The sequence below is a fragment of the Aphelocoma coerulescens genome, chromosome 2 (genome assembly GCF_041296385.1).
Source record: "Aphelocoma coerulescens isolate FSJ_1873_10779 chromosome 2, UR_Acoe_1.0, whole genome shotgun sequence".
NCBI classification, from domain to species: Eukaryota; Metazoa; Chordata; class Aves; order Passeriformes; family Corvidae; genus Aphelocoma; species Aphelocoma coerulescens.
This window is the reverse complement of record NC_091015.1, coordinates 138,723,117-138,749,751: the sequence shown is the minus strand read 5'-3', so window position 1 is coordinate 138,749,751 and position 26,635 is coordinate 138,723,117. Positions and strand designations below refer to the sequence as shown.

At 42.0% G+C, this 26,635-nt stretch overlaps 1 protein-coding gene across 1 annotated transcript in view; it reads left to right on the top strand.

The window, feature by feature from the left end:
* Positions 1 to 26,635, top strand: part of ZNF704 (zinc finger protein 704) — a 96,131-nt gene that overhangs the window by 58,875 nt on the left and 10,621 nt on the right. The window contains exons 3-6 of the mRNA XM_069004996.1: positions 13,516 to 13,619; positions 17,763 to 17,995; positions 21,592 to 21,692; positions 24,055 to 24,316. Of these exons, the coding sequence (XP_068861097.1) occupies positions 13,516 to 13,619; positions 17,763 to 17,995; positions 21,592 to 21,692; positions 24,055 to 24,316 (700 nt within the window). The remainder of the gene's footprint in view (positions 1 to 13,515; positions 13,620 to 17,762; positions 17,996 to 21,591; positions 21,693 to 24,054; positions 24,317 to 26,635) is intronic.

The window sequence follows — 26,635 nt, the reverse complement described above, 5'->3', positions numbered from 1 at the left end:
TTTGCTTTCACCTCGAGGGGTGTGCAATACACCTGGAACCGACTGCCCCAGGGGTGGAAGCACAGTCCCACCATTTGCCATGGACTGATCCAGACTGCACTGGAAAAGGGTGAGGCCCCAGAACATCTGCAATACATCGACGACATCATCGTGTGGGGAAACACAGCAAAGGAAGTATTTGAGAAAGGAGAGAAAATCATCCAGATTCTCCTGGAAGCTGGCTTTGCCATCAAAAGGAGCAAAGTCAAGGGACCTGCCCAAGAGATCCAGTTCCTGGGAGTAAAGTGGCAAGATGGACGACGTCAGATTCCCACCGAGGTCATCAACAAGATCACTGCAATGTCTCCGCCGACCAGCAAGAAGGAAACACAAGCTTTCCTAGGTGCCATAGGTTTTTGGAGAATGCACATTCCTGAGTACAGCCAGATCGTGAGCCCTCTCTACCTGGTTACCCGAAAGAAGAACGATTTCTACTGGGGCCCTGAACAACAGCAAGCCTTTGCCCAGATCAAGCAGGAAATCGCTCATGCAGTAGCCCTTGGCCCAGTCAGGACAGGACCAGAGGTGAAGAACGTGCTCTACTCTGCAGCCGGGAGCCATGGTCTGTCCTGGAGCCTCTGGCAGAAGGTGCCTGGTGAGACTCGGGGCCGACCACTGGGATTCTGGAGCCGAAGCTACAGAGGATCTGAAGCCAACTACACTCCCACAGAGAAGGAAATCTTGGCCGCCTATGAAGGAGTCCAAGCTGCCTCAGAGGTAATCGGCACAGAGGCACAACTCCTCCTGGCACCCCGACTAACAGTGCTGGGGTGGATGTTCAAGGGAAAGGTTCCTGCCACGCATCACGCCACCGACACCACATGGAGCAAATGGATTGCTCTCATCACACAGCGTGCCCATATTGGAAACCCGAATCGCCCTGGGATTCTGGAAATTATAACAAACTGGCCTGAAGGTGAGACTTTTGGATTATCTTCTGAAGAAGAGGAAGAGCAAGTGACTCGTGCTGAGGAAGCCCCACCATATAATGAGCTACCGGAGACTGAAAGACGTTATGCCCTCTTCACTGATGGTTCCTGCCGAATTGTAGGCACTAACAGGAAGTGGAAAGCTGCAGTATGGAGCCCCACACGGCAAGTTGCACAAGCTACCGAGGGACAAGGTGGATCGAGTCAGGTTGCAGAGCTTAAAGCCGTCCAGCTGGCTTTGGATATTGCTGAACGAGAGAAGTGGCCGAGGCTCTATCTCTACACCGACTCGTGGATGGTAGCTAATGCTCTGTGGGGATGGCTGGTTCGCTGGAGAAAAGCCAACTGGCAGCACAGAGGGAAACCCATCTGGGCCGCTGAGATTTGGCAGGACATAGCCGCCCGAGTAGAGAAGCTGACCGTGAAGGTTCGACACGTGGATGCACACGTACCCAAGAGTCGGGCTAATGAAGAACATCGCAACAATGAGCAGGTGGACCGAGCTGCCAAGGTGAAAATATCACAGGTGGATCTGGACTGGCAGCACAAGGGAGAACTATTCCTAGCTCATTGGGCCCATGATGCCTCTGGTCATCAGGGGAGAGATGCAACATACCGATGGGCCCGTGACCGAGGGGTGGACCTTACCATGGACAGCATTTCACAGGTCATCCACAGTTGTGAGACCTGTGCTGCAATCAAACAGGCCAAGCGGGTGAAGCCTCTGTGGTACGGTGGACGATGGTCAAAGTACAGGTATGGGGAAGCCTGGCAAGTTGATTACATCACCCTTCCCCAAACTCGCCAAGGCAAGCGCTACGTGTTGACCATGGTTGAAGCAACCACTGGATGGCTGGAGACCTACCCTGTGCCTCATGCTACAGCCCGGAACACCATCTTGGGCCTGGAAAAGCAAGTCCTGTGGAGACATGGCACCCCGGACAGGATCGAGTCAGACAACGGGACTCATTTTAAGAACAGCCTCATCAACACCTGGGCCAGAGAACACGGTATCGAATGGATATATCATATTCCTTATCATGCACCAGCTGCCGGAAAAGTTGAACGCTGCAATGGACTACTTAAAACCACCCTAAAGGCACTTGGTGGGGGGACCTTCAAAAATTGGGAAGCGAACTTAGCGAAGGCTACCTGGATGGTCAATACCCGAGGGTCCATCAATCGAGCTGGTCCTGCCGAGTCTGAACCCTTGCACACAGTGGATGGAGATAGAGTCCCTGTGGTACACCTGAGAGGTATTTTAGGAAAGACTGTTTGGATTAATCCCACCTCAGGCAAAGGCAAACCCATCCGTGGGATTGTCTTTGCTCAAGGACCTGGTTGCACTTGGTGGGTAATGCAAAAAGATGGGGAAACCCGTTGTGTACCACAGGGAGACCTAATCTTAGGTGAGAACTGTGTGTAGGGTTTCATCGTATATATATATATATATATATATGTATGTGTGTTTAGAGTTTAAGAAGGTATTGATTTGGGATGATGTAGATGGTAATAGAATAAGGGGTGGATAATGTCCTGGGTTGAGGTGTATTCTATTGCCATCCTCGTGGGCTGTTGAAATCAGGTGGGGCAGTGTTTCCTTGCCTCCTCCCCCCAGACTATCTTGCTGTTAATGGCCCATCATTGTCCTGCTGCATGGCTCAGAGATAACTCCCTCCGGACTATCTTCTGTTAACGAGCCTAATCAACACCTGGCCTCATGACTCATTACCCCATTGTGAGATGCTCCACCCAGAGGGAGGAACCAAGCATCCCATCATGGATATAACTGGGACTCTGAGCATCAAAGGGACTGGCTCCACTGGATTTCCAGAGGACAGGAGCTACACAGCCACCGCTGGACTTTGCTGAGGAAGAGCAGACCCCTTCTACTACAGGATCACCACTTCAGAGGATTGCAGCCACCATTCCACCAGACTGCTACCACTACCCTGCCTAATAGGGATTCAGGTTGTATCTTGGCTCTGTCAGTGTTTTCTTTTACTTTCTTTTCCTTTTCTTTAATTTCCATTAAATTGTTATTCTGACTTGGTGCCTCTCACTGGTTTGTTTTCAAACTAGCACAGTACTTAACAGGGAAATAATGTCCAGTTGAAGTTTCAGGTGCTAAGCTAACAACAGAAACCTCTCATCTGTAATTGTGAGATTTAAAAAAAAAAAAAAGCAATCTGCCTGAAAAATCTGAAAGACCTAGTGGTAAACTGTGTGTCACCCGAAACAAGCTTATACGGTGTAGAGTGTGTGCAGGATGGTGATGCTTACTGCACAATATACTTTTAATATGGTGGTATCTATTTCAGTCTGTAATCTAGCACTCTCTTTCCTAAAACAGAAGGACTCAGGCCTTCTTTAGCTCTTCAGCACATTGCCAGTGTGTTGTCAGAACATCAGCTTGTCTCTTGAGTCATCATGGCATAAAACTGGCGAAGGCAGTTCCTTAACACTGGAATAGCCCTGGGGGCTTCGCTTTGTATCTCTCATGTGTAATTGGAAGGAGCTGTGGGTTGCTATAAAGTACGTCAGTCAGATCTCTGGCTGAGATATTTTCATTCCGAAACTCCTTCGTGTCTCAGAAATGGGGTGTATCCTGAACTGTAGTTTGATAAACATGGAAGGAGCTTGATGTAAAGAAATGCTGAAGTTCCTAGGTATGTTCACATCAAAAAGGCAATTGACAGGAGGCAATGTCATAGCAAATAAAGTAATGATGAGTTTGGAGCTTCTGCTCTCCATGTCTGGTAGCTCAAAAACAACAGAACAGTCGCAGAAATAACTAAATCAAACCTGCTACAAGGTAGTATTTTTCTCCTGAATAATGTAACTGGATTTCTCTGCTCCCTGCCCTGGAATATGACTGAAGCCCAGACATAAGGACAATGTACAGAGGAGGGAGAAAATGAGGAAAAGAAGAATATCCAGAGCTATAGCTGATAGAAGATGTATTGGAATATCTAGAATGTTCTGTTTGTGCTTTTTTAATTTCGTCACAGAGTGTAAGGAAATTTGTAGTTCATGGGGATCAGATAATACATTAATTGTGGGAATGTCCCTATTGCATCTTCCTTTGAAACAGTCAGTGCTGGCTGCAGAGTACTGGACCAAGTGCTCCGTCCCACATATAAAGTATGAGAGTTTATATGTTATTGGTGTTTGTACCATACACCCTACTGCTCTACCTAAAACGTATCTGGAAGTGCTGCTATCTCAATAATGATATTTCCTGAGAAAATGAAAACCGAGAAAAGCATTAAAATCTGGTCTGTAATTAGGCTGGATGTAAAGATAAGTGTCAGTTGTGTATGCTACTATATTTAGAAGAAAACATTTTCATCACCTGTTCAAAACAAAAAAAATCATTAGCACCAAATAGTTCCAATTTCATTAGCTGTAAACAAGCGGTGAAGAGAACAGCAGTGTTCTACTGTTCCTTACGGATGACTGAGCTATCCTTGTGAGTCAAATCATGGCAATTTCAGCAGGAACGGGGAAATAACAGTGTCCTTGTAGAAGATGAGGACAAGACTGTATTAACAACACTTGGAGCAGCTTTGCTCATGATGGATGTACTCTTATTAATGAGATGAACACAAAGTTGTAGGATGATCAGGGAGATGGAAAGAGAACCCATCTGAGAGGTGTACGTGGATGCTCTTCATGGACGTGTGCATAGACAAAATAGCTTTGAATTAGCTATCACAGGCACTGTAGTCCATGTAGTCCTGGAGGACAGGTCCAAGGACAGGAGATGAATGGAAGTTGGGACTGGAGAGGGCAAGATGAGCTAACTCTGTGTCTTCTCTGTTCTAAAGCAGGTTTCTAATGGATGGAGAAGGACAGAAACCCAGCCAGTTGTGAGGTGAACCATAGCATGTGTCTCCTGAATGGCTGCAATAGCAAATAACCCCCTGGAAGATAGTTTACAGTGCTGTGACCTTTGTATGCCATAGAAGCAATGGCTTAATGGTTCCACTCTTCAGGGTGTACAGTCTCACTTTGGCAGGGAGCAGAGGATCATCTCAGAGGTGTTTCTTGCTTGGAGTCTCCATATCTCTTTCAGCAGCACTGGCAGCTCTGGACAGCATTGTCCAGAGTCAGTGGCTTTTTATTTCCAATTCTCTTTGCTTCTTGCTTGAAAAAAATAAGGATTTGGAGAGCTCAGAAAGAATGACATGTACATATTAATAATAAACAGAAACTGACCCTTGGGTCATTTTTGAGACTGACTTGATTTCAGCAAAGTTCTTGCCATCTTGTTCACAGTAGTAGATTTATGTAGCAACAGAACAACATGCCTGTGGCTCTTTGATTTGGTGAGATGAGGACTTGCAGGTTTTTTCAAGTGTTTAATCAATGTATATTTTATTAGAAAAAAATTATACTTTAATGTGTGGCAGAAAAAAGTTAAATATTATTTTAAGTGTGGCTTACAGCAACTTTTTAGAGACAAATTGTGCTAAACAAATTTTCCATGTATGTGCATTAGGACCGTATATATGCAGTAATACTAAAAAACATATTTTGGGAATATGAGACATTCATACAGTGTGGGAATCATGCTGTTTGCAACAGATAAGAGGGAAAGAAGAAGAGCAAAACATTTCTGGCCTTGCATTTTCTCTTACTTTGGGAAAGACAAAGTTCATGTAACATCTGCTGTAAGGTTATCTTCAGCTAGTCATTCTTCTCAGAAGTTAAGGAAGATTTATGAACTTTTTGTTTTGTTACTTTTCCATCTTTTTCATATTCATCATGGTATTTTGTATTGCACTGAGCAAGTGATCCAGCCCCTTTCCCTGAGGAAAGCACCAGAAGTGTGAAGTTTTCTTTCTCTAAACAGTACCCCATCAGAGTGATCTCATTTATGAGTGGGGATGTATGTACCTGTGAACAAACTAGAACAGTAGCACTACTAGAACAGTGTTCTAGTAGTGAACAAACTAGAACAGTAGCAGAAGGCACAGGCAGGAAAGGGATGGAACATGAATATTTTGGATAAGATTTGGAATAATTGGTCTGTTGCCTCAGGGCACTGTTTAGACTTGGTTTGCAGACAGAGTTATTTGTTGCATCAGCAAGTGGCCTTTAAAGTAGAGAAAATTGAGCAGAAAATCTTCCCCAAAAATCCTCAAGATGGTGGATGACCATAAGGGATAACTGTTCTCTGCAGGGTTCTGTTATTCCTTTCTGAATTTAATTTTTGCTTTGCACTCACAACCAAGAGATTACCCTTTATTTGATTGCTCTGTTTTGAAGCAGACAATTTCTGTGTCATACTCCTACTACAGCTTCAGTCATTGCCCCAAGGGCTCTTTGCCAGATAAGTCTTCCTGATAGATTGCAGCTGTTTGAAAAGTAAAAATTATTCATTGGATCAATTTTTTCAATATATAGAATAAATTGTTAGTGTAAACTGCAGCTTATCTCCCTCTGTGGCATTTGGCTTGTCTCACTGTTCCCGTTTATGCAGAGCATTTAAAACTGTAGATCTTATCACCAGCCAATAATGGGAGCAATGTTTTACTACCCATCCTCTCCCAGTGCCAGCACACTGTATGCCATATTTTGTGAATCAGATAGCAAGATCTAGAGTTCAGTCCTGTTTCCATATGGATAGGTTTGAAATTTCAGTTATCTTTAAGGAAGTTGACAAATTGCTCAAAAAGCAGTGATAAAAAGGTTTCTATGAAAAAGGCATTTTCCATCTGTTTTGCAAACTTAAGCAAACTTTTCTGGGGAGCCTTAGAGGGCAAAGCAGCTATTCCTGCCACTGCACTGCAGAGGGGACAGCAGCAGCAGAGCATGTCCGTGGGATGTGTTTACACCAGACCACAGGAATCACAGTAATTTAACTTCCTTTTTATTGCTGGTGCTGTTCTGCAAGCACTCCCTGGAGACGGCTGGTGTGGTGGTAGCCTCCATAGCAGCTAGGGTAGCATCACTGGATTGTACCTCTGCAGGGAGGAGAGGGCACTGGAAAGGGTGCTCCAGGTGCTCCTGGGGACACACCTGGCTTGGGAAGCCATCTAGCTTGAGGAGGTGGCAGGAGCAGCAGAGGGAGAGACAAGTGAGAGCCCTGTGTGTGGGAGAGTACATCAGCCAGCCTTTGGAACCAAATACCACAATTTCTTGAGTATCTACATCTACAAAATGCTTGTAAAAATGAATGGATTCTCTTCTGTCAAGTTTTAGTGACCATGGAGATAATAAAGAAATACTCATCTGTAAAAACAGGCCCATTCTTTGTGGAGCAGTGCTAGCTAGATGCAAGTTCAAATAAGACTTCAAGAAACATGCCTGTAATATGCATCACTTTCTCTTCAGCTCTTTTAAACATATTTTCTATTCCACAATGCTGCGAACCACTCTGTGAATGTCTCCCATCTGTTAGGACTGATGTACAGAGACTTTTTATTGTCTTTAAGCTATGACAGTCCAAATAGGAAGTCAGCGTCTCAGTTACTGAGGACTCTGTCAAGGACTCTCAGGCTCTAACACACCAGCCAGACTTCCAAAGGCCCTTTGAATAACTGAATAGCAAAATCTGTTCGCTTGGCTAGGAGGAGGTGAAGGACTTTGAGGTGGCCTTTGATGCGTTTTTCTTTTTTTCCTTGAGAAGTTCAGGTATATATGTTTTTTTTAGAAGAAAAGTTCCTATAGTTGTACAATAAAAGATTTTCATCTTAATTCTAGTAGCTGTCACTATAGAAAAAATTTGTTTGTGTATAACAAGGACAGCAGAAACAAAGGCCCTTCATTCTGCATATGAATTAGTCTGCAAATACAAATGTTAATTTTATGCTCAACCACAATGAGCAAAGGCAGAAATCCTTAACTTCCAATTAGTGCATTATTATTGTATCTCTCCTTCAGATATCAAACACCAATTTTCTTTTTAAATGTGTGAATAGGAATGCTCACAATGTTTTGAGATGTATTATTATAGTACTATGCTAATTCAATATAATATTTGGAAATACTGCCCTTTGCTTTTTGCTTTATTGTGAAAAATTATGGCTTTTACTGAAGAATGCTGATGACCTTGGACTATTTATATGGACCATTCTCTTCTTATTTTTGTTTTTGTCTTTGGCAAGTGAGTAATTTTCAATCTCCATAATCAGCAACCAAACACAAGAGCAAGAAGATCATTTCTTTATCTGTACTGTCAGTATTTTGAGTTGTTAGATGGTAACCAAGTATTATTGTAAATGCAAAGTATTGTATGGACTAAGAATATTTTGTTTGTAACATGATGTAGATCTTTACTCATTATAGAAGAGTGGCTGTAGTTACTTTAGATGCATGGAGTCACAGCCGTGTACATGGATTTTCTTGCTGGTTCTTTGTTAGGATGTTGGTTTTGCCATTAATGATGAATTGAAGAAAATGAAAATATTTTTATTTTACCTGTAGAACGTAATTTAGGATTTTTATTTCTTTCAGAAGTGCTTGTGTTATTACTGGTGTGCTGGTTACAATGGTTCATTATATGATAAATCATATTTTGGGTGTCGAAAGCTTCCAACAACATGCTTAATAGTATTGATGCAGTGCTCAGTATGACAATATCAGTGTGATGTGACTATAGTCAAGTGATCAGAGTCAGATTTCAGATGTCTATTTATGAGAATTTAGGACATGTAAGTATGAGAGGGAGAGAGCAATTTAAATATAGTGTTATTTTGTTCCAGTTACAGCTTATTAATGCATACATATTTATATGGTATTTCCTTAGCAAAAGGTCCAGGTGTTTTGTGAACCACTGTCAAAAACTGAATTATTGGGTGGAGGACAGTAGACAGTTAACATGGAATAATAGCATTTTTGTGCTTCACTGCTTCTCTTCTTATCAATCCTAGTTAATACTTTTATTTTTTATCATGTCCCTCTGGTGTGAGGATAGCAGTAAGAAATAGATAAGCACATGACTCCACTAAAACAAAGGAAAATGTAAGCCTTTTAGTAAATCTGAATGTTTAGGGCCTATGGGCTTCAGGTGATTATTGTTTAAAAGGTAGGATAAGGAAAGGCAAGCTCAACAACACTGGAAAGCAGGGGTATGTGATTCTAGAGAAGAAGGTTGGTTCTTTGATGATCAACTTTTGTAGCCAACATCCACCTGAAGTAACTGCAAATATTATTCCCTTTCCCCTCCCCGGGGCTCTTCTCCTGATGCTGCAGTTTCTACCCCCTTGTGACCTGGTCCTGGCAGCTTCAGGATGCTGCTGTCCCTCTCACTGTTTGGTGGGAGTGGAGCCCTGGTGAGAAAACACTGCCTGGCCCACACTCAGACTGTGCTGGGGCAGCTCTGGAGCGTAGGAGAGCCCTTACAGCACAGTGAACCGGTGCTTCATTGCTTGGAGCATTGCTGCACTGGAGTCAGAGGTTTCTGGTCAGGAAACTGACTGAAAGCTTTGGAGTTGTTGGCAGGGAAAATGATTTTTTTTTTCTTTGCTTCAAGTGAACTTGGTTGTGCTTTTCAATAGGGTCAATTTTATCAAAAGCACCTGCTCCCACTACAAGCTTCTCTGCTCTAAGAATATTCTCCAGTACCCTTAAAATAGGCTCAGGTAAAGTAGTGACTTAAGAGGAAGGACTACAGGCTTTTTGATCTAAGCCAGGCAAGTAATAAAGAGTAGTCTAAAGACTTAAAAGCTAGAATAAAATTTGTATTTTTAAAGATTTATTTGAGAGCAAGTCTTAAAAAATAGAAGAAAAAATAGAAGCATGGTATAGGTGTGTCCAGATGGAAATTGTACTTAGTAGGGAGTTTGAAGGTAACAGTGGCCAGGAGCTGGCAGAGGAAGTGGGACAGTAGGAGATTGGATGTTGCATTGATTTGGAACACTTGAATAGCCTTGGACTTTTCTTGGACCCTCTTTTTCTCATCTGCTGGAGCTTAAACCCAGCCTTTCCTTCTAGAGAGCTTTGACTGGGGAAAATGTGATGGTTGTTTAACATTGATAAATTATTATCAAAAAAGCAATAAATTCATCAGCAAAATCAAGGAAATGATTGATCAAGAGTAAGTGTAGTAACTAAGTCTGATTTGGCCTTGACTGTTTAAAAAAAATACACTTTTAATGGTCAGGCTGGCTAGATTGGTGTTTTGCAGGGATCCAGTGAAACCACTCTCCCTGGTGAGGAAGCAAGGAGACATGAAACTGAGAGACCTCGGATGGTGGTAAAAAGTCTGTCCCCAAGGACCTGTAACTTCTGCTGCTGCTATCTCAGCTGATTCACTGTAATTCGGCTATTTCATGAGTTTGGATTTGCAAACTCTTGGAAAGAAAGGATCCAAAACTGCTTGGTTCTCAAATGCAGACTGGACTGACACAAGTACATCCATCCAGAAGTTGATGTCATTTGGAGACTGGGATGTGGGATTAGAGAAAGGAAGTCTTCATAGTTGATGTAGTAGATGATCTTACAACTGATTTAAATTTCATTACACCCAATAACAGTAACATAAGGGCTTTTGATTTCAGTCCACAGAAAGTCGCCTTAGCAATGGTGGGATAAATGTTTTGGGAAAAATTGATGCGTAACAAGAAAGTTTCTCTCCCCTCTGAGTGCAAGTACTGTTGAACAGCTGTGTGCAGGTTCAGCTTTCCAGCAGGGAAAGCTGGAAAGTACTGGGGCAGTTCTTAAGGCATCAGCTCACACGTGATGCTGACTAAATGCAGATGGCTTAAGTGGTTCCTCTCTTCAGTTTTATGCCTTGCCTGTCTCTCAAAGGCTGCTGCTGCAGTACTAACTGAGTGATAAATGAAATATGTGTGTTTGCATTTATGAGCCAAACTGTAAAAATGGAGCAGAGTCACATAAGCCAAAACTTGTAGCTGCTAAAATTCCTGTGGCTGGGAAGCATGAGCAGTGTTCTTGTTTGCTGGATGCAGTTGAGGAGTGGTAAATATTAAAAATTACTGTCATTCAAAATGGGCAGAGAAAAAGTCCAAGGTTTGTTTTATTTGGACTATTAGCCTGTTAAATTGGATCAGGAAGGAAAAAGGTTTCCAGTAGTTGAAAGAGTGCGGTTTAGCATGGCTAGAAATGGCAAGGATTCTCAGGACTATTCCTGTTCTTTGCCTGCTTGCGAAGACTTTCACCTTAGGCATAGATGCCAGTGCTGACAATTTTGGGACATGGTAAAATTATTTGGAATAAGGGTTAGATTTTCAGAACAGTAGTCCTTGTCATTGGAGGGGGGGGGAATCAGAAGAGCTGGAAGAAGTTAGTTATAAACTACTTGGGGAAACTTTGGGATTAGCTTTGGGTCTAGATTCTGACATCTTGACGCCAACTTGGCAAACACTTGCAACAACTGCTGTAGTGTGATTTTGCAATTCTGCAGAGGCCTGGATGGGAACATGTTAGTCCTGTTGCCACACACACAGAAGAGCCTTGTTGGAAGTCTGATTACAAACACTAGGGATCAGCTTCTCCATCATATCAGGAACTTGTGCTCACTTTGTCCTCATATGGTGCAGAAATGCAGATATTAATGGTTCATTCACAACTGGATGAAGTCACAGGGGTAGGTGGTGTAGTCTGGCCAGAGTGGGCTACAGAGCAACTAAAGCCTTCTCAGAAACTAGATTTTCGTACTGGGATGTTAGGTAATTGGAAAATCGTCTGGCAGTGTTGGTCTTGAGAAAGCGTAGCATCTCCATGTCATCCCTGAGGAAGGAGCTTCTGAGCCCAGAGGAATTTGGCATTCTGAGTGAAACACTCCTCTGCAGGCATGAGGAGCTGATGGGTGACAGATTCGGGATTCAGCTGATTGTAGCAGATATCCGAGACCTTTCCAGTACTTGATGGTGACCATATGGCTGCTGTGCTCTTTGCAAAAGCCTTGGCTGGAGGAAAGAAGGGTTTCTACAGATATAATCAGAACACAGCAGGAATCATCATCAGTGTTTCAGTTCCAGGCACTGATGTGTTGCAAAATACAGTTGTGAGAGTTAAGCTGTTGTGCATCGTGGGAGAGTGTTGATCAGCATCTGTGTGAGTCCTTGCATCAGCCAGAAAGCAGCTGTGAACTGTTTCATGGGCAAGTTCAAGGTTTGCTCACTAAAATATCAAGAGCCTTGGATTGTAGTATAGTTTCAGTTAATGAACCTTCCACCTGATGGGTGAGATAAGATTCCAGAAAAGGGAGTGCACCCAGCACATCCTGTTCCTCTTGGTGACTTACTGACCAACAGTTGATGGGAAACAGCAGGTAGCTGACCACTTCTTATCTTGGGCTTTAAATTAGACTCCTTCTGATCTGTTCAGTAGAGCTCCTGGCAAGGCACAGAGATATCTCCAGAGACCCACAAAGCAGAATACAGGGGGGGAAAGTGTCCTTTTGTAAGAACAAAATTAACTTGATCTCTAGGAATTGAGATGATGATTTTGGATGATAAGTCATATGTTTGAAAGCAAATGTTTTCAAAAAATTATCTGCTTTGATTCCACCCACAAGGTGGAAATCCCACAAGGATTTCCAGCTTACAAGGATGGAAAGCAAAAGTCTGCTAAACGTAGTGGGTTTGGTAGTTTTGTTTTGGTGCATTGACTCCTCAGAAATTTTACATTCTGAGAGAGTTACTCTTGGGTGAAAAATACAGTATGTAATTTTTACAGACAAAAAAAAATTCCTTCATTGCCTAAAAAAACCCCATGACTCCTTGAGCAATGGATCACTGAATCCTGGATCCTGGTGGCATTCACCATTGTCCAAATCTTCTCTTCCTTTCCCTGGAAAGCTGGCTTCTCTCCTTTCCCTTATTACCCCTCTCCTCTGACTTACGCAGGTTCCCAATAAGACCAAGCTGAGGCAGCAAAGGGCCCCTGTGCCGTCATGCTGGCTCAGGCACCCATCACACCTGCAAAACAGCCACCTCTCTCTCTCCCCCCCCTCTCTTCCCCACCTACCCCTCCTGCACCATTTTTATGCAGTTTCCTAAATACTTAAAATATTTGGTTTTTAATCTGACCAGGAAAAATTTAGGCTCAGTCTTTTGTAGAGAGTATGGGAAGGTTAATAGTGTTAAGCAGAAGCAACAAACTTACATCCTTTAGTTCTAGTTCATGTTTTTTCTTTACCCTATAGAGGCTAATGTATGTTATTAATGTTGCTAGTAGTCTCACCCAATTTTGCATCTCTGTGTCTTAATCTAAGGAAAAGAAAACCATCTTAAGAATACACTTAGCTCTAAGAATATGAATAGCTGAAATTCTGAAAAATAAAAAGGGAACAAAGAGTTACAGAGAGTCACAGTAATCCTGAAAATTTTATACAGAAATGTATTTTCTTTTCTCACTTTTCTTATTTACACTTAGTTAGTTTGCTTGTAGAAGCCTCTTGATATGCTCTGGTTGCCAGAAGACCAATGCTTGGAGAACTCTGCGCAGCGGCTTGTTTTTGTTACTGTGCTATGTTGGCTTAGGATTTGGGCTGGTATTAAAAAAAACCAAAACAAAACAAAAGTTAAATATTTGCTGATGTATTTCCTGCCTCCCACTCACTGTGTTTCAGGAAATCTCCAGAAGAACTGGACATGGATAAAGTAACAGCAGCCATGGTACTCACCAGTTTATCCACCAGCCCTTTGGTCCGCAGCCCTCCTGTCCGACCCAATGGTAAGCCTTTGGAGCCAGGGGCTGTGGGAAGGGGTGCCAGGGCCCTTTACCAGGGGGATTGTTTCCAGGAGTTGTGGCCATGGTGGAGAACAAATGGTGAGTGGCTGTCTTCTGGTATGTTGGGGATCATACTGAGCTTTGCTCCAACCTAGTCAAAGTCTTTGGTGCAGCACTGGCAGAAATGAAAAGAAACATTTTCATTAACTGTAGAGCAGCTCTAGTTTGTTAAATGGGAGATGCCCCTTCTGTAAATGGGATATGAGCACTTCAGAAAGTCTCCTGACCTCACTGAAACACTTAATTTTTCAAAGAGCTTTTTTGCATTTGCACATATACAATCCTAGAATTGTAGAATGGTTAGGATTGGGAAGGACCTCTGAGATCACCAAGTCCAGCCATCAACCTGGCACTACCACCATGTTCCCCTCTAAACCATGTCCTGAGTGCTGTATCCCGGAAACATGGTAGCAGTTGTTCTTGTCCTCCACTCCATGGAAATCAGATTTTACCTAAAGCCACAATAAGGCAAAGCACTTCCAGGTCACAGCCCTTGGCTAAAGACCATGCGGTGCAATCTGTACAGCAAGAGGTCTGCTTCTGCTGATGTAGGATTAGACCTCCAATTCCTGTGCTGTTTGCAACTCTCTGATGGTCTTCCATCAAAACCATAATCCCTTTAAAGACTACTTCATTCATGGTATAACAGAAGACACACACCAAAAAAAATTTAAAAGGTTTCAGGTAGTAGAGATTGGTAATGAAGTACAGTTGATCCATGTGAGATTGACTCGAGCTACAATAAATTTTTAAGAGTGTTTTATTTTAAGGAATAATTTAAACTAGGACACCCTTGTTAGGGTACCTTAGCACTGTTTGTATGACTCTGCCTTTTCTTGCTCACGTGTAACTGCTAAAAAACACTAGATGCTTTCCTACTGTCAGTAATTTGAAGATTGAGGAATACTTGCTTTTCTTCATGGGAACGGGCATGATCCACTGAATGATGTTCTTAAAGGAATTCATAGCAAATGTCCAATCTTTATAAACATTTTTGAACAAATGCTGTGGGTTTTCCATTTATTTTCAGAAAATGTAAGTTTTATCTATTTAGTTGGAATTCTGGCCATGAACACGCCCTTGTTAGTGTGCTTTCCAGTGTTGAAATCCAGAAGTGTTTATGGAATACCACTGCTCTGAGGAGCGCTGGGAAACCGCAGGCGGTGACATCCCTGGTGACTGTCACACCACGGGACGGGATGTTGCCAGCCCTTGGGAAAGGCCTGCAGAAGGGTATAAGCACACCTGCTCTCCAGCTGCTCAGCTCACAGACAGCTGAAGATGGACCTGTGCTGATGTGCCAGGCAGGGATTTGGTGTGGCCAAGGCACACATATCTCCCGCTGCATTCCTGTCCTGGGGTGCTGCTCTGCTGTGGGTACAGCAGTATCTGCCACCTTAGACAGTCTGAGCAGGTGACACCTTTCAGGAGCTACAGTGTACATTAGATGCAGCTGTTGATCAGAACGATCTTCCTAACAAGCCCTTTTGAATTGCTAATAGGTAAATGGTGGCTGTTTAACTGCCTTTGATATTTCTTAGCATAGTCTGAGTGCTCTTTGATATTTCTTCATATAGCTTGTCTACTTGTTTCCCACAATCTGGGAAAACTAGCCTGAAAAAGTAATTCCTATGTTTTCCGTAGTCACAGATAAGATTTGAAGCTGGTTTTCAGCACATTCTCCCCCCCTAAATAGCTTAGTTTTGCCTCAGTCAAGGCTTACTAAAGACTTAAATAGAAGTGTAAAGACTTGATAATTTAAAGCTTATTTGGTGTTGCAAGGCTAGGCTCTGATCCTAGTAATACAAGCAACAAATTTATTAGCGATTAGTTTTTTCTACATGCTTTTCCAGAAAAGGGCAATAAGTAGCAGTATAATTAAAGGAACATTTGTTAAAACAAATGGAATTTTGCCTAGAAGTAAAAAAAAAAAACCATTAGCATTAATATTAAAGTCAGATCCGTGTGGAATTCCTGGGGATGATCAGCCGTGTAAACTGGATCAGAGTTTGGCCCTTGTTTGTCTGCAGCTGAATAATATTTGGTCTGGTTCTCTTTCACGCAACTCCAGCAATGTGAAAAGAGCCCCAAAATAAGAGTAAGTTGCTTTTATTTATATATTAAACTTCTTTACATGGACAGATTTGTTAGTATGAATGAGAACCAGTGTTTGGCTTTCCTGTTGTCAACCTCATTCAGTCTTTTCCATACTACTTGAAAAATGTTCTTGATTTACATCTCTTTCTCAGCAAGGTGAGGAGAAGCTGTAAACACTGAGAATAGAAAGCACCACCATAACTGTGTCAGAAAGTAGTAACTGAAAGAATGTTCCTTTGTTTTTCTGAAGACATGGAAATTTTAAGCTATGCTGAGGTCACAAGTTGATACCAGATGTATTTTTTGGCTTTGGCACAAGACTGAAGTACCAAATATTTAAAAGAAACAAAACCCATCTTCATTGCAGTCACATGAAGGTTGTAATCATGAGACAAAAAATGACATTTTCATATATTAACTTAGGAGCTACCAGAAATGTGTATGTCCTTTTCCAAAGAGGAACTGGGAGGGCTGGAGGGAGAGGGTCAGTTCCATTCATGCTGTGTAGCCCTGATCAGTAAATCAGTACTGCTGCCTACTCAAGGGGGCACCGCGTTCTGTTTTTTTGAGCAGCTGATGTTAATCATTAAGGATTTTGTCCCAGACCAACTGAATTAGGAGAAAAAAACCAAAAATTCATTGGTTTGGGGGTAAGCTTTTGATAGCTCACTTTCTTGCCAATATCATTAGTTAAATTTTTCTGTAAGAAATTGAGAAGGAATGAGGGAGTGACTTCTGCAGATCTTTTAAAGACAGCCACTGGCTTGAAAAGACTTGTCTCACATTTAAATATTGTGTCATGAACAGATAAGATGTTATTTGCTTGCCAGCTCCAAAGTCAGGTATTGCACAATACTCAGGCACCTACAGTGTCATTGGGAAAAGCTTCCAATGCCTGAGTTAGGGAGAAGCTGCATCTAAACCATCCCTGCACGTTTGCCCAAGCCCTGTGAGAACCTGAGAGTTCTGGCAGAGCCACCTGTGGCTGCACCCTGGATGTGCTGGTGCCATGCCTTTGCTGGGCTGATGACCTACATACTCCTCTGCTGCCAGAAGCCCTTTAGGGACTGGCAAGAGTGACCTGCTGGCGTCCATCGCCTGAGGACCTCTGCATGTGAGGCATGGCTCAAGCTGTGCCTCAGACTGCACAGGCAGTGCTGTCACTCCCGCCCATGGTGTTGCAGAGTGTAAGCTGTTAGTTCAAGTGTCTCCTCACCACATAATGTCAGGGGAACTGCTGCACTGAGGAGGCAGTTCCTCCGGTGAGTAGGTGTGGAGGTGATCCAGTTTCCGTGTGTTCCACTTCTGAAACCAGATACCTGTACACCTGTATATCCCAAGGGATACATGCCACCTCAGGCAGAGATTCAGATTAGGCACAGGCATGTGTACTGAGAGATTATAAGAAGTGTAACTGGTTTTCTTTGGTGTTTTAGTACTGGGAAGATGATCATGTTTTTGTGGATCTGCTTAGTGTTCTGGGGCTCAGCATATATATCCCCTTCCCAGGGGATCTCCTGTTGGCCATACGATGGCTTGGAGCTTGCTTTGGTGCTGCACCTTAGTCATGCATTCCTGTTGAAAGTTGAGGATGTATTTAGAATCATAGAATAGTTTGGGTTTGCAGGGACCTTTAAAGGTCAATTTAAGTGTTTTCCTTAAATCACGCATGCAATATCTGACTGTTTTTGCCGTTTATGCTCCAGAGCAGGTTATCTTTTCAAATGCAACATTTCTTTTTAGAAAAATACTTTGCTGCTTTTTGTTTGTTTGTTTGTTTGTTTGAAATAAAATAAAAATCAAGTGTGGAATATGTAACTTGTGTGCAGTGGGTTAGACATGGTTGTCCTCTCTACATCCAATGCTTTCGTTTTCCTTTACTGAATCTACAGTTAATTACCAACATGGCATCAAAACCTTAGAAAAAAGAGCTCCTTAGCCCTATCGCAATGATACTGTTGGAATAATGGCTGTTGTTGTTCTTGACAGAATCCCTGAATGGATCTTGGAAAGAAGGAGGATTTGTGCCTTCTAGTACCAGCAGCAGTGGATACTGGAGCTGGAATGCTCCCAGTGACCAGTCCAACCCATCCACCCCATCTCCACCTCTGTCAGCTGATAGCTTCAAAGCTTTTCGGACGCCTTCCCAGCCAGATGATGGTATTGATGAAGGTGAAACAAGCAACCTTCTCTTTGATGAACCCATTCCTAGGAAGAGAAAGGTTAGCCTCATGTTAAATTCCATACCCATGGGCAGATAGGATGTTGGTAGGCTTACTTCATTGTGAGATAGGAACAGGTCACCCAAAGAGCTCTGCTTCCTTGGCATCCGGTTAACATAGGGACTTCGCCTAGTCACTGTACAGTGTCTCATTCAACGTGGTCACCTCCTGCACACACATGCTGCCATCAGGACCACATATTTCCTGCCAGATGGTAAGGTGCTACAGAGCCTCCTGCTCAGAAAACCCTAGAGTGATTTCCAGAAGGTGCTACCTCTGGCCATTCAAGGGATTTCTGTCTTACTTTGACAAATTCTGTGTGCAGGATGCAACAGGCAGCCTTTACATGTCATCACAAAAACTGACTATGGCCTTAATACTCCTTGTTCCCTGAAAGTGCTGTTTGTCTGACAGCATGTCAGATACCTTAATACTGTGAAGCTTTCTCTGCACAAACATATGTAGTGAAAAAAGGAGAGAGCGAGCTCAAACCCCGTGGCTTTTGATACAGTATTAGCATTAGCCAAATTTATCCTCAGTTGGAGTGCCAAAGCAGGCTAAATAAAACATGACATTAAAAAAAAAGGTCCAAAACTAACCCCAAAAAAGCACCGTTGCTAGCCAGCAAGCTTCTCTGGAAGAAAAAGAAAACAAAGAGATGGCACTAGTCCAAGTTTCCTTCCCTCCCAACACAACAGGACAGATTTTACATAGCAAGATGTAAAAGGGCTTTTTGTAAGGAGAAAAAACAGAATTTATTCCCTTAGTGAATTTGTTTCTGGCTCAGTCTGAGACAGTTCATTGCTTCATCATCAGCAGGAAGAAGTTTTAATGATTGTTTAAACCTGTTCAGATTTATCCTCTTGCTCCAGAAGCTGCTTATTTGCTGACCCATGTGGTTCTTCCCTTGTTGGTGGGAAAGGGGTGTAAAATGTTTGTGCATCTTGCTAAGAAGGAAAAAAGTATTTTGGAGGACACCATTATTATAATAAATTAGAAGTTGGAGCTGAGCGTTACGCTAAACAGAGAAACAGTTTGGGGGCGTTTGGGGAGAGGAGGAGTAGGAGTGTAGAAGTGTCCTGCTTTGCCTTTTGCTTCTCAGTTAACTTTCATCTTATTAGCACCACTCTTACTGCTCAGCTGTGATGAGACAGATGGGTTTGCAGCTGCCATCTTTATTGTTTTCTAAGTTGCTTTCAAATATTTCTATTTATGTACCCACCATAGGTCTATTACACTGTCTGTTCTGTTTCACGGCGATTTTGCTTTGTATGGCAAATGTTTTATTTAGATAAACAGTAACATTCCATGCCAAACTTGGTTTTATAAATTAACTTGCTTTCCTGCAGTTTTTTTTTTTCTTTATTCTGGCTCCAGCATGGTACTTGATCTGAGTACAAGTTAGCACTTTTGGAAGCTGAAACAAAAATGTTCAGGTTATTTCTTCTTCAGGGTTGCAAAAGTCAGAAGGAGTAAACCTGGGAATAGAGTTACTGGTAATCTTACTATTTGCTTAAAAGTTTCCTCTAAGGTAGTTATTCCTCACCAAACCATTTATGTTCCATTATTTTCTTAAATAAATCATTAAGCCTGGATAGGTAGTTTTTGGAAAGGGAAGAAATGTAAGCATGTTCTTTATTTCTACTAAGTGAGCTTTCACTTGATTATGTAAGAAGTGCATGGGTTTTTCCAAAGTCCTACCACTGACAATAAATCCAAAACCACAGTGTAGCTAGGAGACTGATGTTACCATCAGACTGGGGATGGCTGTTAAACCATTCTGTGTTCATAAAGATACATAAGGTGTTCATGATGCCATATTGGAATTCCTAGGATGTCAGCTGTAAACATGGCCTCCATCTTGTTGCCGTAGTTGGTGGTTGGTTGTGTGGTTTTGAGCTGATTATAGTATTTAGTATTATATTATAGAAGTAAGAAAAGTATTGATCAGAATTGCTAGATAGATTATATTTCATTTGAGAAAAGGAAAAGAGTTCTCTGTCTATTTGACTGATAGTTGTATTATCTAATAAAAAAATAGATAGGCAATTTATGTGCTATTTATTCCAAAGTAATTTTTCATACAAACAGTACGATCAGGTACCTCAACTCTCAAAGCCCTAAGCATTCATGCTTTAAAACAGGAGATGTTAGACTGCAGGGTAACTATGAGAACATGCTACTACAGTCAACTTGTATTTTAAAAAGCCCATCAGTTGAGATTTTTTTTTAAAGTTATATTCTAATCATCATCTTCCAAGCAAATGCTGAAACCGTCTTCTGGCATGCAGTTCCAAAGGGTCCAAATTGAAGAAAGCACCAAGAAGCTTTTGTTCAAGGCACAATGAAATGTACTGAACCCTTGGGATGTGCTTGTTCCTCCTCTTTCTTTTTTCAATTGAGTTTTATATGAATATATTAATTTAATCTTATATGTAACTGAAATTATAGAATAATAATACAGTATTTTGATGCTCTTCCTTGTGTTAATAATGCGTTCTGTAATAATAGAGAAAATTATTTTTGAGATGTACAAGCTATTTAGAATTCTTTTTTTATTTAAACTGTACAAAAGTAGTTTCATTTTGGGGTAAAATTAGCTTTTAAATATCTCTAGAGTTTGTAACATCTGTGTTGTTCTAAGGCTACTTTTCTCCAGAGTCTTCAAAATGTTGAAGATTGGCCTAGTTATAGCCTTGTTGGTTGTGCTCTAAATCAATGATAACTCAGTGGGGATCAATGAAGTTATATTAAAGAATATAAAAAGAATACTTAAATGAGATTATACCCGTTTTGGGTTTTTTTTATATATTGAACACAGACTGATAACTTCTCATTCTCTTGTCTGAGTAAAGTCTACAGCAGCTTCTGAGTGAAACAAAAGCAGATTGTGCCAGCTCATGGTGAATATTGTCATAACAGAAGCTATGTTTTTCTGGCACAATATTTTTTGTGCTGCAGATATCGTGAGCAGAAACATTCATAAGAGCTTGCTTTGCAAAGACCTTAATTTAAGAAGGTACCTTGGATTAAATGAGAAGTCTCATCAGGGTTTTTTTGAAAAGTGTAGGAAGTTTTTATATCATCTATTCCCCTTAGTGGAGGAACTGCAACTTAAAAATGGAAAAGTATTGCCAATGAACAGAGAGAGGTAAAGTTTTGTCACAAGCTGCACCTGCAACTTTTCACTGTGATTCTCTTGATTTCAGTAGGGTGACACACTTAACAAGAGACTATTAGATAGTTACAGATTTGGAGTCAAAGGCTCTGAAGCTTCACAGTGTTTTGTAACTGTTTATCTGTTTTGGGTAGTTTCAGGTTTTTTCTACCTTCATAGAATTACAGAGTCACAGAAACATTGAAGTTGGAAAAAACCTGTGAGAGTCCAGCCCTCAACCCAGTACTGCCAAGTCCAGCACTAAACCATGTCCCAAGCAACGCATCTACATGTCTTTTAAATAACCTCCAGGGTTGGTGACACAGCCATTTCCCTGGGCAACCTGTTCCTATGCTTGACAACCCTTTCAGGGAAGAAATTTTTCCTAATATGCATACAACTTGCTTACAGCTAATGTTGCTTTACGCATAATTTTCAGAACTCCATGAAGGTGATGTTCAAATGCCTGTGGAAGAACTGTGGGAAGGTACTGAGCACAGCTGCAGGGATTCAGAAACACATACGGACCATTCACCTTGGGTAAGAGAGAAGTCTGTTTGGAAGTCTAAAGGACTTGGTGTAGAAGAGGAGCAATTGGCCTTGGCTGGAGAGATGAGGTGGATTGTCCTTGGCTTCTCTGTCTCATATCCCTAGGTTTCTGAGGAAATTGTGGAATAGTGTGACCAGGTGAATGAGCACTTATTCCAACAGCGAGGCACTTTCCTGAAATTGTGTCAACTTTGCTAGAAGGCCAAATATGGCTCAAGGTCACACTGCACTTCCCTGTCAGCTGCACAGCTCAGTGCCATTACGTCATGTGTGCTGTCTGCACATCACATCTGGGGTGGCACCCTGCGGTAGACAGGTTCAGAGTCTTGCATGAATACTTTTCAACTTTGTTTCACATCAGGTCAGATGCTTGTGCCAGTTCTGAGTTGAACTAATGCCAAAAAAAAAAAGCCAAAAAACCCACCAAAACCACAAACCATGAAAGAAACCTTAATAAAAAGGAAACTGTGCTGCATGTTGTCAGGGGTTGACCCCAGACAGCAGCTAAGGTACCACAAAGCTGCTCACTCACTATCCCCTTTCTTCCCTGGGGGGGAGAAGAATCAAAGGAATAAAGAGTAAACCTCATGGGTTGGGGCAAGAACAGTTTAATGGCTTAAACAAAATAAAACTAATAACACTAATGATAATAATAACAGTAATACTAATGACTCTAAGACTTGTAATGAAAGGGGAGAGAGAGAGAAATAAAACTGAAGAGAAACAAGTGATGTACATTAGAGTTTCTCACCACCTGCTGACCAAAGCCCAGCCTGTCCCCAAGTAGTGATCAGCACCTCCCACCTTCAGTGCATTTACTGAACATGACTTTCTATGGTATGGAATATCCCTTTGTCCTGGCCATGCTCCCTCCCAGCTACTTGTGCCTCTGCTCACTGGCAGAGCATGGGAAGCTGAAAAGTTCTTGATTTAGAGTTAGCAGTGCTCAACATCAGCTAAAACATCAGTGTGTTATCAACACTCTTCTCATCCTAAGTCCAAAAGACATCTCTCTGTGCCAGCTACTTGGAAGAAAATTAACTCCAGCCCAGGTGAAACCAGGACACATACGTATGTTACTTGGACTAGAGGCAAAAGCAAATGAACCTTTTAGGACACAAGTTTGTTTCAGAGCACTGTTTGCAACTGAACTCTCCTGTGCAGTTCACTGAGGGATGTACCTGTCTTGTATATAATTACAGTGGGGACTCATGGTCTCCACCTGTTAGGTGAAAATACATCTCTGTTGTGTAGGTCTTTGTTACCCACTGCTTAAAAATTAAAGCCACCATAAGAAAGATCTGGAGCTCAGGATGATCTTGAAAAGGTCATAGCAATTACTGTTGGGCTTAAAAGTAAGACTGTGGGAAAGAGAGAAAAATCTCTCTCAAAATGCAGTTAGGAATGTTGCTTTGTGTTTATACTGTGGGGACATCCTCTGTGGTGTAGGAGAGGGAGAAGTAAATAGCAGAACCTTTCTGGAATTTGCTGGAATTTGCAACTTTGTTGGAGAGTGTAGTTTTGGTGAGTGAATGGCTGCATTCTGATGGATGGTACTTCTGGTAGAGCCCTTCAAACCTGCTGGACCTATGTTTTCTCAATAAGTTTTGGTTTGGACTTCAAGATAACGTGTAGTCAGCTGGGAACTACTGCTTTGACTGGGCTGCTTCACTGTTAGCACTTGGGCTCAAATGCACATCAGATGAAACTTTAAGGCAGTTAAACCTTCTACGTGCCCTCCTTCAAAAAGTCTGCTTCTGGAGAGCAGGACCAGAATGTCCTGGCCGTGGCAAGCCAGCCCGTATGAGTCCTTTCTCTGTGGCTGAGTGAGTTGCATGGTGAGACTGTTTTCTAGCAAATTCTTCCATTATGCTACAGAAAATTATGGTGAATAGCAGCCATAGCTATATTTGGTATAATTAGGTAGCTTCCGATAAGATTGCATATTGTTTGCTGTAACATGAGCAAAGTGTATCTTGCCTGTGTCTGTTATCTTTGCTGTGACTTTTGAAGACAGAGTGCATTGAGATTCTTTTTAACTTTACAACAGTTACACATGAGAAGCTGATGCTTGACCTGAAGGAGTTAAACATCTACTCCAAGGTCAAAGAATTAGTCAAGAATGACACAGAGAGGAAAAAAAAGTAATTCCTACTTCTTTTCCCTTCATACTAGATGATTTTCCTCTCCCCCTTCCCTGCAGCCAGAATGCAGATAAAGTAGGAAGGGTTGAAACTGCAAATACTAATTCATTGATAGTATTAATATATTTGCTTGTGCATCTAGAACTTAAAATTCACCCTGTGGTTCTTGCTTTCATTTAATCAGTTCTTACTTCTGTGTCTTGATACAGACGTGTAGGAGAGTCTGACTACAGTGATGGAGAGGAGGATTTTTACTATACAGAAATCAGGCTCAACACGGACTCAGTAGCTGATGGCTTAAGCAGTCTTTCCCCAGTCTCTCCATCTTTAGCATCTCCTCCTTCCTTTCCCACCCAAGACACAATCCGTCCTGAAAATTCCTGTGCCAAAACCGAGACTAAATTGATGACACCTCTGAGCCGCTCAGCTCCTACCAACCTCTACCTCGTACACACGGACCATGCTTACCAGGTAACACCAGTGGGATGAGCTCCAGGGATTACACTAATGCCATTACTGTGTAATGAAATGTCATATCACAACGTTTGGGTTTTAATGGGCTGAAAGGTTTTCAGGGCAGTCAAGGGCATTTTTTACATTTAAATTGAGATGTATTCTTCTGAGCTCATTGTTTGTTTGTTTATGTGCCCACCACAGCTGGTGGATTTTGGGGTGCTCTTTATGCAGGCACACAATAGGTGCATGCTTCAGGTTGAGAAGAGTTGATTTGTGTATCCCACTGCCTACATCAGTTCAATTGTCACTGGCCGTAAGGAGAACCCAAGGTGACATGCTCAGATGGGGTCTCCTGCATTGTAAAAATTCCCATCCCGTCAGCCAAATCCCTTCCAGAGTCTTCATTTCAGCTCTGCTTTTATTGAACAAGTACAAGCTCTGCTTGAACTGTAAACAAGTACCCAAAGGATGCCAGGAACAATTCATTTCCTCTTTTTGTACAGTGTGAGCTGTCAGTTTGCAGATGTGAAGTAGAGCAGGAAGAATGAAAAAGCAATTATGGTATCTTCCTATTTTTGGAGGTAATTCTTTTCAAATGGCAAAAACTGCTGTCCCAAAACGTTCCAGCTAAGTTTCAACAGAAAGCATTAATTATAAAACTGCACTAAAACTTGACATGTTTTGGTCTGCATACTGCAAGAGAAAAGAGGAATAGAGGCTTTGAAGTAGTGTGGTCCATGACCTGCATATGCACTGGAGAATTGAACTCTGTTAAATTTATCAGATGCAATAACTATCATATATAGCGTTGTGCAGATATAACTTCTGGGGTTTGTTTGGAGCACACCTACTAAAAGGCCAGAGGGGACTATAGAGAATTCACAGGCTTATTTTAGGCTTCTGTCCATGTTGAAAAGCTTGGCGGGAAGCTTGATATCGCAGGTGGAAGCTGCATCAGATAGCACGCCAGCTTGGGGACTGATGAAGCCAGCTAGGAGAAAGACTTGCTTCTTAGTGTAGCTTAAGCCCTGCCTCAGAGAGTGAGGCAACAAGTCTGCTGAGAAGTTTTGCTTCCTTTGGGATTTGCGGTCCTGACAGTCTGCCCTGCTGTTTGGAGACCCACTCAACCCTTTTTTTACAAGGACCCTCTGAGTAAAGCACTTGCCTAAGGAAATCCTAATTCAAGTGTTTAAGGCCCTTGAATTGGATTTAAACTGATGTATTCCATGACACAAGACTACAAGTGCCTGGGCCCTGTCAGCTTTTCAAGTTGCTCTGGTTTCAATGCTTAATTTCATCAGTGAGGAGTGACACAATCCACACTGTTCACAGCTTGCTAATTGGAAGCAGGAGGCAGGGTCCCTGCTCAAGCATTCAGGCTGTCCTGGCAAAGGAAGCAGCTTCTGTAGAGAAGGTCAGTGGCATTTTCTGCCAGGATCTCTCCAGCCTTGCAAGAAGAGTCAGGAGGCAGGGTGGAGATTCAGATCTCACCAGCCAGAGGAGAAAGTGGAGATTACTTCATTGGGAGCAGCTCAAGGAACTTGGATAAGGTTCCTGTTGAAAAAAAAAAAGGGGGAAAAAAATACGGAGCCCGAAGCTTGGTCATAAGAATCCTAAAGAGATCTGTTAATTGCCATTTCCTGTATGACTGGAAAATGTCAAATAGACTACTTGTAGTGAGAAAGGTGTGAGGAAAGTGAGATAAGTGCTGATGCTCCTCCCTGACCCAGTCCTATGGGTGAGGAAAGATTTAGAAGAATAACTGAAGAAATTCTGGAAAGTACAGCAGTTGAGGTGAACTGCAGTGGGAGAGCCCCAGAGAAAGATGATGCTAGAACAGCCTGGGAAGCAAAGAACAAATCTGTCTGGATTCAAGGAGAGCATTTGATCTTAAAACGTAAAGGCAGTATTTGTTAAGCTAGAGATTAAATTTAGTGTAAGAGAAGGAGCTGGAAAGTCATGGAGAACAGCAGTGAGTTATTTTGAAAGGGCTTTTGAATGTCATTAATGGAGTTAAATGAAAAGCTGTTCCTGACCCTGATCTCATTTTCATTAAATCATTTCGGTAATACACAAATACTATAATAAACTTCACTGATAACAAACTTGGGAGACATCAGCAGTAAAGGAATTATATATCGGGCTTACGTGACTGGGTGCTCTTAAGAATAATAGGTTTTGGATGCAGTTTAATGTCAGAACATGCAAAGTCCTGCATCTGAGGAACTAAGGAGATTTTTCTGCTATAAACTAGGGTAGTTAGAAAATTATGTGAGAAGGAAACCTATGTTCATTAATCAAGCACAGAATGACCATGAGCCAACAACAATAGAG